The 11,418-nt window shown below is 31.4% G+C and overlaps 1 protein-coding gene across 1 annotated transcript; it reads right to left on the bottom strand.

Annotated features, from left to right (window-relative positions):
* Window positions 1–719: 719 nt before the first annotated feature.
* On the bottom strand, window positions 720–1,984 carry LOC128385847 (uncharacterized). The gene is made up of 3 exons (XM_053344776.1): window positions 1,896–1,984; window positions 1,713–1,820; window positions 720–1,569 (listed from the first exon to the last, which is right to left on the bottom strand). Exons 2-3 carry the CDS (start codon window positions 1,806–1,808, stop codon window positions 1,099–1,101), a joined length of 567 nt encoding a protein of 188 aa, XP_053200751.1. The 5' UTR covers window positions 1,809–1,820; window positions 1,896–1,984; the 3' UTR covers window positions 720–1,098.
* Between the last annotated feature and the right edge of the window lie 9,434 nt (window positions 1,985–11,418).

Here is an 11,418-nt window from a genome sequence, read left to right as displayed (position 1 = left end):
TAATTGATGATTAGATAATTATGTGAATACAAATGAAGAAGTTACCAGATTCTTAACAATTAACAATTAACATAACAATTACTAAATTGTTATCTTAAAGTTGATACAACTTTAAATTGCAACATGAACCCAACACGTTCACAATCGTGATATAATATCAACTATTAATACGTGATATTTTTATTTAATATAATAATTCAGTCAACAGTTTCACCTCATTATTATCACAACAATTAATATTTTTTACTTGATTGTTGGTTAACTGATTAAATATAAATAATCAAAAAGGAACCAAAAAAAAACCGGAATAAATTGTGAATTAGAAGGAAAAATTTAAAGTTTTTCTTCATGTTCAGTTTAAATTGTTTAAGTTTTTGATCAATTTTCTGGTTGATTAACTAAATACAAACTCTTATTTGATTGCTGACAGTCAATTGTAATATAACGGTTATCATTTATCTCATTAATGATTAGCTAATTGTAATTGTAATAATAACATGTTGACTTTAATCAAATTTTTTCTCATTGTTTTCGGCTAATTGTTTGTTTAATTTAATTTTTTCCTCAAGGTTTTCAGGCAAATTACAATTAAATGTTTGATTGTTCAATGTTAACCAATAGTTAGCCAAACTCTATGAAATTAACTATACAAATTAACTTTAAGTTTAAATAATCTCAATCAATTGGCCATAGGTTATTGAATTCGGTATAAATAGCGATTAAAGTTTTTACCTGATTATGTTTAATTGTTTGCTAGTAACAGATAATTGATTATGTTAATTATTTACTCTACAAATCACCTAATAGTCCCGTATTGTGGATATTTTCTTATATTTCCAGAAAAAGTCCAGCAACAGGTTTGTGATCAGATCCATTCGATTTTATTTCGAAAGGTTTCTTACATTCCATATTGTTGGAATGACAAATATAATCAATGCAGAGACCATTTCTGGTTGGAAGATCCGAATGAGGAAACAAACTGAATGTTAGTAAAATGGCCAACAAACGTCTTTCTTTCTCAGTTGTCTCCTCAACACATTTATTGAAAATGTTGCGTAAGTTGAAATCGCCCACCAAAATCATACTATCGACTGGATCTTAATGACAATGGGTATTGTCCAATCCACCGAAATAACCCCTTTCTAAGACCGAACACAGATTGGCGAAAAATGTTCGATCCAAGGCCACTGTATTATGGGATGGCTTATGAACGTTAACAACACCCAAACGGTGACCATTTTTACTGACTCCAATGGTGTATTGGATGTCACAGCGATCGGTATCGAATTGCCATACTTTCTCGAAATGGTCTTCATCGTAAATTGTCATGAGTTCGGTCATCCAAACTTTTTTAATAAAGCCAGGCACATCCTGAATCGCATTATCACGTAAAAACACTTTTCCTCTTTTGAGATGTTGGATGCGGGATACACTGAGCTCTTGAAAAGCAGCAACAATATGGCATCCCGGTTTGCGGTCATGGACACCAACAATCAATCTAGAAATGTTATCGAAAACTCTGCTACTGACTGTGGTGTTTTGACCTAAAATGAAAAAGGTCATATTTATCTAGTAAAATAAAATAAAATAGAATTTGTTAAGTTAGAAATATAATAGAACTTTAGTAGAGCTATAACAAGAACACAATGTAAACACTAGAGATTCTAAAAAGAGGTGGGTGTATCTAGTATTTCGGCGGTTTTTTTAAATACCTTTTCTAAAACGAATTTTGTTGAAATCTTCACATATCCCAAATTTTCTAGTAATTTTAGCCGACGGCTTGGATTCTCGACGTAGTCGGGGATCATTTTCGATGGTCCCTATAAGAAAATGTTAAGAAAGAGTTATAATGATTGAATGATATAAATGTTTGGAGGAATGAGATGTAGCCAAACCTGATTTGTTGAATTGACCTGAGGTGGCGTTCTCCGTCTCTTAGATCCTTCTTGGTTATAGGCTGGGACTTTTCGTTTCCTAGAATTGTTTATCTATTAGATTGATTCACTCAAAGTTACGGAACTTCATTTTTGATTTTTGATTTAATTAGTGGTACGATTTTTTTAATATCTATCTTAAACTAGCGAGAAGATAGTAAGAATTTTATTTTAATTAAAAAAATATTAATAAATCGAACAATTAATTAATTATTGTAAAAAAGTCGAAAAAAGTCAATTTTCAAAAATAACAAATTTCCAAAAAAAGTAATACTCCCCCCTTTGATTTGCTCGGCAAACTTTTTGGACTTTTTCGCTTCGATTGTCCACTAAATCTTTATTCTATCAATTGTAAAATTTCTAATTACCTTAATCTATTAAAAAGACTTAGGTGATTATAATTAAGCTTTCAGAAAAAAAATCAACTGATTAATTGATTTTCTAGGCCCTTCCAAACTCAGAAAAAGTGATTTTTCTCGATTTTTTATGTTAAGTTCGAATTTTCGAAAACTAGTGAATTTAGATCGAGAATTTCACCCTACATTATCAAACTAGATTCTTGTGAACACAAATTGTACAATATAATTAGAATCAGATGAGTTTTCAAAAAATCATTTAAATTCAAACGTCCGTACCTTTGAGTGAATCACCCTAATAGAAGAAATATACAAAGATGTAGAGTTAAATTAAAGAAAATACCTAATTATTTGCTGTATTAATAATAGCTAATAGTCCCTTATTGTGGCCTTGGACTTCAAACATCAATGGTAAAGTTTAGAGGCACAATTAAAGCAAATTTGCTTCTGTAACAAGATTTAAATATTAATACTAATTAAAAGCCTTCCCCCAACTAATATCTTATTATTTGAACTCCAGAATTCAATAAGCTTCGGACCAAAGAGATCAATAGTTTCTGTCACTCTCGTCGTGATGATGCCGGTTTGCCGCATGATGATAATGTCCCTTGGGCCATTAACTAAGACCGTTTCGGTTAAAGGTCACTTTGAGTCAAAGTTGGTGTTTATTTCACAACGGTAGACAGTTTTTTAAGAATAAGGTTGATCGGTATAAGAATCGTAACAATATTTACAATTTAAATCATGGAAATCATTAGGATATTATTATAAGCGGAAATTAGATTGATTGTTGTGTAAATTGTTATTAATAGTAACCGTTATTAATTGTCAAAGGGAAGTAGATTATGTGTTGCTTTTATGTGTTGTTTAATGATCAACTGTTTGATTACTAAATTGTTGGAAATTAAAATTGGTTAAATAATTACATGAACAATTTAAATGTTGGTCAGTAATATTTTTGTTAAATTGTTGAAACCAGTTTGATTCAGGTTAACTGGTCATTACAGTTAAGTAATTACTGGACAAACCTTGATTATCAATGAATGATTTAATTTGGAATCACAATTAAAAACTGATTATCAAATTTTTGGTAAACTCAAATGATTGATAATCAATTTTAATATTATAAACAAAGTTAATCAACTTGTTATTTATCAATCCAAGTATTATACAATCTGATCAGTTAAAAGTTAAATTGTGAAAAATTAAAAGGGGGCAAGATTAATTTGATTCATTCTAACAATTTATCTTTGATTACTGTTGATACATTACAAGCCGATTGCTTATTACATGTTAATCCAGGATTGAAACTGTTAAATGCGATGAAGACAATCAACTAATTGTTGAACATTGATTGTTAAATTGCCTAGGTTGTTAAACTGGTTAGTTGAACGGGTTATTTAATCATCAATGAAAGTTTATTAACTTTTATTTTCACAATCAAAAAGTTTATCCAAAAATCAAAGGTAATCTTGATTCTGATTATTGTTTGATGATAATGAAACTGATGATGATAAGAAAGATGAAGATGATAATTGGGTGTGCCAATGAAAGTAATCATCTCGTTCTGTGGTGGGTTTATCATCATTATCTTCATCTTCTCATGGCAACAACCTTCGAGGACTCGACGAGTCAATAGGATCTTTGGCCTTGGATTAACTTGTTTGAGTTTCAACAGGTAGATTTGTCATCATCTGAATGAGGATGTAGATGATGAGGATGAGGATGAGCAAATAAAAAATGATGAAGATAAAAAAGGAAAGGATGAAAAATAAAGGTTAATGTTTTTTGTACTCAATTCTTGATGATACTCAGAGTTGGACTAATCAAGTTGTTGTTAATTATTATCTTTTGTAAAATCAAGGATAAAAATCAAATCAATTCAATTAAATTCAATCAACTAATGGTGGAAAATATTACTTTTTAACAGATTACCCAGAAATCTAGATGTTCATTTGAGATTTGGCGAAAATCAGTCAATCAAATTATTATTGGGAAAAATTGTCGATTTGAAATGATAAGATATTCCAATAGGATATTGACCATCAACTGACAACCGATCGAAAGCAAAGTTTTGTCGAGGTCGAATTTCAATCGTTTTGGACTAAAATCAAGCGATCAAACGAATCACTTGAAACTTTATTCGATTCATCAACTCCCTTTTACTCAAGTTTCGAAATGGAAAAAGTTTGAAATGATTAATAAGAAGGACTAATTAATTGACATCCAATGATTAACATTAAATTTAACTACTTCTCGAAATTCAATCAATAGCAGTTAATTGCGTAACTTTATTAGTTCTCATCAATAACTAATAATTAAATTTATCTCTATTTGGATATCATGATGAGTCAATTAGTGGCGTAATCGTGATTATGTTTAGTAACAATTATCTAATTAAAAGTTATATCATATGGATCAAGTCCGATCAAGGGCTTAGGTCATTAATCTGTTGACATTAATGATGGAGAGAGAGAGAGAGAGAGAGAGAGAGAGAGAGAGAGAGAGAGAGAGAGAGAGAGAGAACCATCATCAAGATGAGGATGAAGATAAGATGATGAGTCAAATGACCCTCTCTCATCTTTATCATCCTTAATCATTAACAATCTGACACTTAAATAAGATGAAAGTTTTTTCGTCAAGCTATCAACAATTAAGAATCAATTTCATCTTCATCCTATTATCATCACTCTGATTCTGATCTTATTAACTATCATCATCATTGATTAAGCTCAATGATTAACTTGATGATTAATTGTATGGGATATTTTTGCCAGTAAATTGGTGAGCAGTTTGTTAATTGTTGTAAAAGTTGATTCACTTTCTGGATGGGCAATTTATCATCAATTCAATGAATAATCAATTACAATTTTAACGCTTAATCATTGTTTTTAATGACAATTATTAAATTAATTATAATCAAATAGACCTGGTACCCTGATTGTGCTGTATAATTGTAATTAATTAATTAACTAGGATGATTTTGTCTTATTGATTATCCTAATTTCATTTACACTTTTAGTTTCTAATTAAATTGTAGTTTTTTTTATCATAAATATGAATAAGATAAGGTGGATTTTTCAGTTAAGATTATGCTCAGGCTAAGAGGAGTCTATGGAAGGTTAAGGTATCAAAAAATTCAGCTAAAAATCCTACAAAACGGAAAATTAGTCAGAACGAAATCTGAGCACCCATTCATGAGAAATTCAGATTCAAAGTTTGCTATGTACGCACGCGCGATAAGGTTTTTTTCATCGCGCATGCTTAAAAATATGAAACAAATTTTTATCCGAATGAGAAAGTAGCCTTTAGTTTGTTCATATCGATTTCGATATGAACCTCTAACTTTGTTTCTCTAAAACAAACATGATGAAAAAGATAAAAAAATCTACATGAAGAAAAAAGAAGAAACAAAATCAGAAGCAGCGAGGAAGACTTTCGTGTAAAGGTCAACATAGTCAACACAGCCTCAGTACTTTTTCTTTTCATCAGAACTTTTATCGGAATAAGAAAGTAACCTTTAATCGGTTTATATCGACCACAAGTCTGACTTCGAACTTTTTCTCTAGAACTATGAAAATTTTTTTTATTTGATATTCTTATTCAAGTTCCGTAGTCTTTTGATTATGCTGATCATCAATGAGATGAAGATGCTACTTTCTTTCTGTTTCTCTAAGAAAAGAACGAAAAAACAAAGAGAGAAAGAGTCAAAAGCTGAAAGAGAGAGAGAGAAAATGAGAAGGTGGAAGAGAAAGAGAAAGAGAAACGAGAGAGAGAGCAAGAGAGAGAGAAAAAAGAGAGTAAAAGAAAAAGAAAGAAAAAGAGGAAAGAAATAAAAAGAAAAAGAGAGAAAGAGAAAAAAAGTGGAAGAGAGAAAGAGAGTGATAGAGAAAAAGTGAGGGAGAGAAAGTGAGAGAGAGAAAGAAAAAAGAGAAAAAAAGAGACAAGTGAAAAAGAGTAAAAGAGAGACAAGAAAAAAAGAGAGAAAGAGATTAAGAGAAAAAAGAGACAAAGAGAGACAAGAGAGAAAGAGTGCGAGGCTACCAAAGTAGAGGTTAAGTTCGTAGCCTGAGTACTTTTTTCATTTGTTCAAAATTTCCATTGGAACAAGAAATTAACCTTTGTTTGGCTTATAACGAACTCGAATTTAACTCTGAACTTTCTTCTGAAACAATTAAAACAATCGAAATCAATTGCAAAGCCTTGACTTTTAGCAAGAAAATCTTCATTTTCAAAATGCTTTGTGTTATTTCTTTTGAGGAAGAGTGATAAAGAGAGTGGAAGATAGAGAGTGGAAAAGAGAAAGAGAGTGTGAGAGAAAACGAGACTACATTAAGAGGTTACATTCTGGACGCAATAAGCTGAAGATAGGCGAAACTACTGTATAAGAAAAGATAATTTCCTCTAATTTGATTTCTCTATGCAAGTTTCATCAATTTGTGATGACGATGCTGATCATCATTAAGATGAAAATGAATTTTTCTTTTCTGCAAAATACTATGAAAACAGCGCGAGGGAAGATACAAGAAGAAAGTGCAATAAAGCAAAGTGAGTGAGAGAAAGAGTGAAAAAGAGTAAAAGGAAGAAAGAAAGAGATAAAGAGTAAGAGAAAGAGAGAAAGAGAAATTGAGAACAAAAGAAGAAAGTAAAAGGTTGAAATTAAAAAATAGAAAATAATGAAATAAAAAAATGAATCAATGAAACTATTTATCAGAATTAAAGAGTAGCCTTTGGTCGGTTAATATCGGCTGTAAGTTCAACTTGGAACTTTTCCCTAGAACTAACGAAAAACTTTTCAATTCCATACTGCTATTCGCGTTTCTTAGTCTTTTGCTTATGAAGTTGGTCATAAATGTGATGAAGATGCTACTCTCTCTTTTTTCTCTGAGAGGAATAAGACAAACAAAGGGAGAAAGAGCCAAAGGCTAAAAGAAAGAGAGAAAAAATGAGAAGGTGGAAGAGAACGAGAAAGAAAAAAGAGAAAGACTGGAAAAGAGAGTGGAAAAGAGAGCGAGAAAGAAATTGAGTTGAAGAGAGAAAGAGAGTGGAAGAGAGAAAAAGAGTGGACAAGAGAACGAGAGTGGAAGAGAGAGCGAGAGTGAAAGGAAGAGTTCGAGTGAAAGAAACAGAGTAGAAAAAAGAGAAAGAGAGTGAAAGAGAGAAAAAGAGTGAAAGAGCTGCTTAGAAATGCTAACTTCTTTCTGTTTCTCTAAGAAAAGAACGAAAAAACAAAGAGAGAAAGAGTCAAAGGCTGAAAGAGAGAGAGAAGGAGAAAAAATGAGAAGGTGGAAGATAAAGAGAAAGAGAAAAAGAGAAAGAGTGATAAAGAGAGTGGAAGATAAAAAGCAGAAAAGAGAAAACGAGAGAGAGAGAGAAAAAAAAGAGAGTAAAAGAAAGAAAAGAGGAAAAAAATTAAGAGAAAAAGAGAGAAAGAGAAAAAGAGTGGAAGAGAGAAAGAGAGTGGAAGAGTGAAGTGATGAGAAAGAAAGAGCGAGAGAGAAGGTGAAAGAGTGAAAAAGAGAGTAGCCGAGAGAGAGAGAGTGGAAGAGAGAGCGAGAGTGGAAGAAAGAGAGTGAAAGAGAGAAAGAGAGTGGAAAAGAGAAAGAGAGTGGAAGAGAGAAAAAGAGACAAGTTCAACGCAAAACTTTTTTCCCTAAAACTAACGTAAGTTTTTTAATTCGATATTCTCATTCGCGTTTCTCAGTCTTTTGCTTATGATGTTGGTCATAAATGAGATGAAGATGCTACTCTCTCTTTCACTGAGAGGAATAAGGGGAGAAAGAGCCAAGGCTAAAGAAGAGAAAAATGAGGAAGGTGGAAGAGAGAAAGAAAGACTGGAAAAGAGGTGGAAGAAAGAAGAGAGTGGAAGAAAGAGGGAAGAGAGTGGAAGAGAGAGAGAGAGAAAGAGTGGAAAGAAGAGATGGAAAAAGAAAAAGAGTGGAAAAGAGAAAGAGAGTGAAAGAGTGAAGTGATGAAAAAGAAAGAGAGGGAAGGTGAAAGAGTGAAAAAGAGAGTGAAAGAGAAAAAGAGACAAAGTGACAAAGAGTTACATTTTGGACACAATTTAAGAAAGGTCTAGAATCTATTCAAATTATCCTTGACATAAACTTAAGTTTCTTTTTTCATCATCTTTATCCTTGCCTCACTTTAACTAGATACTAATTCTCTTTAAGTAATTATGATCAATAATTACAATTCGACAAAATCAAATAATCATAAGGATTTTAATTTAAAATACACGTATACTTTTGTGTTATATAAACTAATTGCTTCTCTTTGGGTCGATCACTTTATCAAAAGTTTTGTCTCGATTTGTTTATGTGTAATTTGTTGGTCATTTGTAACATTCGACTTCGGTTAAGTCAAATCTGATTAAATCTCACCCACTTCATCAAACTGTTCAAACAAATAGCTGATTTTAATAAGACAACTTGATCAAAGTCCAGTAGATATAAAAGTTTTGACCAATCTACTTGCCAAACTAATTTCATTTGTATTATTCGACGCCTATTTTGTCATTTTGAAATAATTTCCTCTAACAGTCGCATTATCTTCGCATTAGTTTAGCGGATTCTAACTTACTTACGATTGTATTTATCTTTGGAATTTTGCTATAAAAATGTCAACGATAACTATTGTAAGTTCCTCAAATTACCAAAGGTCATCGAATCAACAACATTTATGATTTACATGAATTCGAAGAGAGAAGAATTGATCGAAAGAGAGAGAGATAAAGAAAAAGAAGGTATCTGATTTATGATTGATTTGCTTACTTTCGTTTTAGGAATTAAATGAAGTTTTCTTTGTCATCGAATGCTGGGAAAAGATTATCAAAAATTCTGAATTTCTTGAATTGATCGGAGTTGATGAATATAATATCTATTCTCATTCTTATGCGGAAGAACCTAGATTAACCATTGCAGCTGATATTTATATGGTTATGTTTTATTCACGTAGCTTTGGATATTGGAACTTTGTTAACGTCCTCAAATACTTGGAATATATAATCAAACATTCGATCTATTACCAGAACAATCCAACGGAATGTGATTATGTAGTTTTCAGTTTCGTTACAAACATCATATCAGAGTATTATTCACTAGGCTTTCATGAAAACATTTAATATAATACATACAAAATAGATTCATGATTAATTTGAATATATAGTATCGATAATCATTTCCACGCTTATTAATTTTGATTCCAAATTGTTACCGAGAATTTGATATTTGCATTACAGTAGTTTATTGAATTTTCTATGAGCTTTTGATGTTAATTTATCTTGAACAGTTCATATCAGATTAACTCAGTAGGCTCAAGATAAGCAGAAAGAGATGGAAATATAAATGCATATAACAACAGTCGAACTCCTGCATCTGTAACTTCTTCTTTAGATTAAATCTAATTCTCTTTATGCTTTCGGAAACTGATTAATTGTTTCCATTGAGCGCAAAAGAGAATGAGAGAGAAAGACAGAAAGAAAAAAGAGGGAAAAATAGAAAAAAAGAAAAAGAAATGATGACTATTAGAATAGCGGTCAACACCATAGACTCAGTTAGAGAAAAAAAGGAGAAAAAAGTGATAAAGAGAAAAATAAAGAGAGTGGAAGAGAGTGGAACTGAGTGGAAGAAAGAAAGAGAGTAGAAGAGAGAAAGAGAGTGGAAGGAAGAGTGAAATGATGAAAAAGAAAGAGAGAGAAGGTGAAAGAGTGAAAAACGAGTGCAAGAGAGTGTAAGAGAAAAAGAGACAAAGAGTTACATTCTGGACGCAAAAGCTGGAGATTGATAAAGCTACTGTATAAAAAAAGATAATTTCCTCTAATTTGATTTCTCTATGCAAGTTTCATCAATTTGTGATGACGATGCTGATCATCATTAAGATGAAAATGAATTTTTCTTTTCTGCAAAATACTATGAAAACAGCGCGAAGGAAGATACAAGAAGGAAGTGCAATAAAGTGAAGTGAGTGAGAGAAAGAGTGGAAAAGAGTAAAAGTAAGAAAGAAAAAGATAAAGAGTAAGAGAAAGAGAGAAAGAGAAATTGAGAACAAAAGAAGAGAGTAAAAGGTTGAAATTAAAAAATAGAAAATAATGAAATAAAAAAATGAATCAATGAAACTATTTATCAGAATTAAAGAGTAGCCTTTGGTCGGTTAATATCGGCTGTAAGTTCAACTTGGAACTTTTCCCTAGAACTAACGAAAAACTTTTCAATTCCATACTGTTATTCGCGTTTTTTAGTCTTTTGCTTATGATGTTGGTCATAAATGAGATGAAGATGCTACTCTCTCTTTTTTCACTGAGAGGAATAAGGAAAGAAAGAGCCAAAGGCTAAAAGAAAGAGAGAAAAAATGAGAAGGTGGAAGAGAGAGAGAGAAAAAGAGAAAGACTGGAAAAGAGAGTGGAAGAAAGAAAGAGAGTGGAAGAAAGAAAGAGAGTGGAAGAGAGTGGAAGAGAGAAAGAGAGTGGAAAAGAGAAAGAGAGTGGAAAAGAGAAAAAGAGTGGAAAAGAGAAAGAGAGTGAAAGAGTGAAGTGATGAAAAGAAGAGGAAAGGTGAAGAGTGAAAAGAGAGGAAAGAGAAAAGAGACAAAGTGACAAAGAGTTACATTTTGGACACAATTTAAGAAAGGTCTAGAATCTATTCAAATTATCCTTGACATAAACTTAAGTTCTTTTTCATCATCTTTATCCTTGCCTCACTTTAACTAGATACTAATTCTCTTTAAGTAATTATGATCAATAATTACAATTCGACAAAATCAAATAATCATAAGGTTTTAATTTAAAATACGTATACTTTTGTGTTATATAAACTAATTGCTTCTCTTTGGGTCGATCACTTTATCAAAGTTTTGTCTCGATTTGTTTATGTGTAATTTGTTGGTCATTTGTAACATTCGACTGGTTAAGTCAAATCTGATTAAATCTCCCACTTCATCAAACTGTTCAAACAAATAGCTGATTTTAATAAGACAACTTGATCAAAGTCCAGTAGATATAAAAGTTTTGACCAATCTACTTGCCAAACTAATTTCTTTCGGATTAAGCTTCAACATTATGTCCACTATAACAATTGTAAGTCAATTATACAAACATCTTATTTTATGATATGTGATGTTCTTTGATTTGA

The sequence above is a fragment of the Panonychus citri genome, unplaced genomic scaffold (genome assembly GCF_014898815.1).
Source record: "Panonychus citri isolate SS breed McGregor unplaced genomic scaffold, ASM1489881v1 Contig00053, whole genome shotgun sequence".
Taxonomy (NCBI): Eukaryota; Metazoa; Arthropoda; class Arachnida; order Trombidiformes; family Tetranychidae; genus Panonychus; species Panonychus citri.
The sequence above is the reverse complement of the archived record's forward strand: the minus strand, read 5'-3'. Positions and strand labels throughout refer to the sequence as shown.

Coding starts and splice junctions, on each gene's coding strand:
- LOC128385847 (XM_053344776.1), bottom strand. CDS start 1,808: ATGATCCCCGACTACGTCGAGAATCCAAGCCGTCGGCTAAAATTACTA. Junction 1,570..1,712: donor CAAAATTCGTTTTAGAAAAG/GTATTTAAAAAA, acceptor TTATTTTACTAG/ATAAATATGACCTTTTTCAT.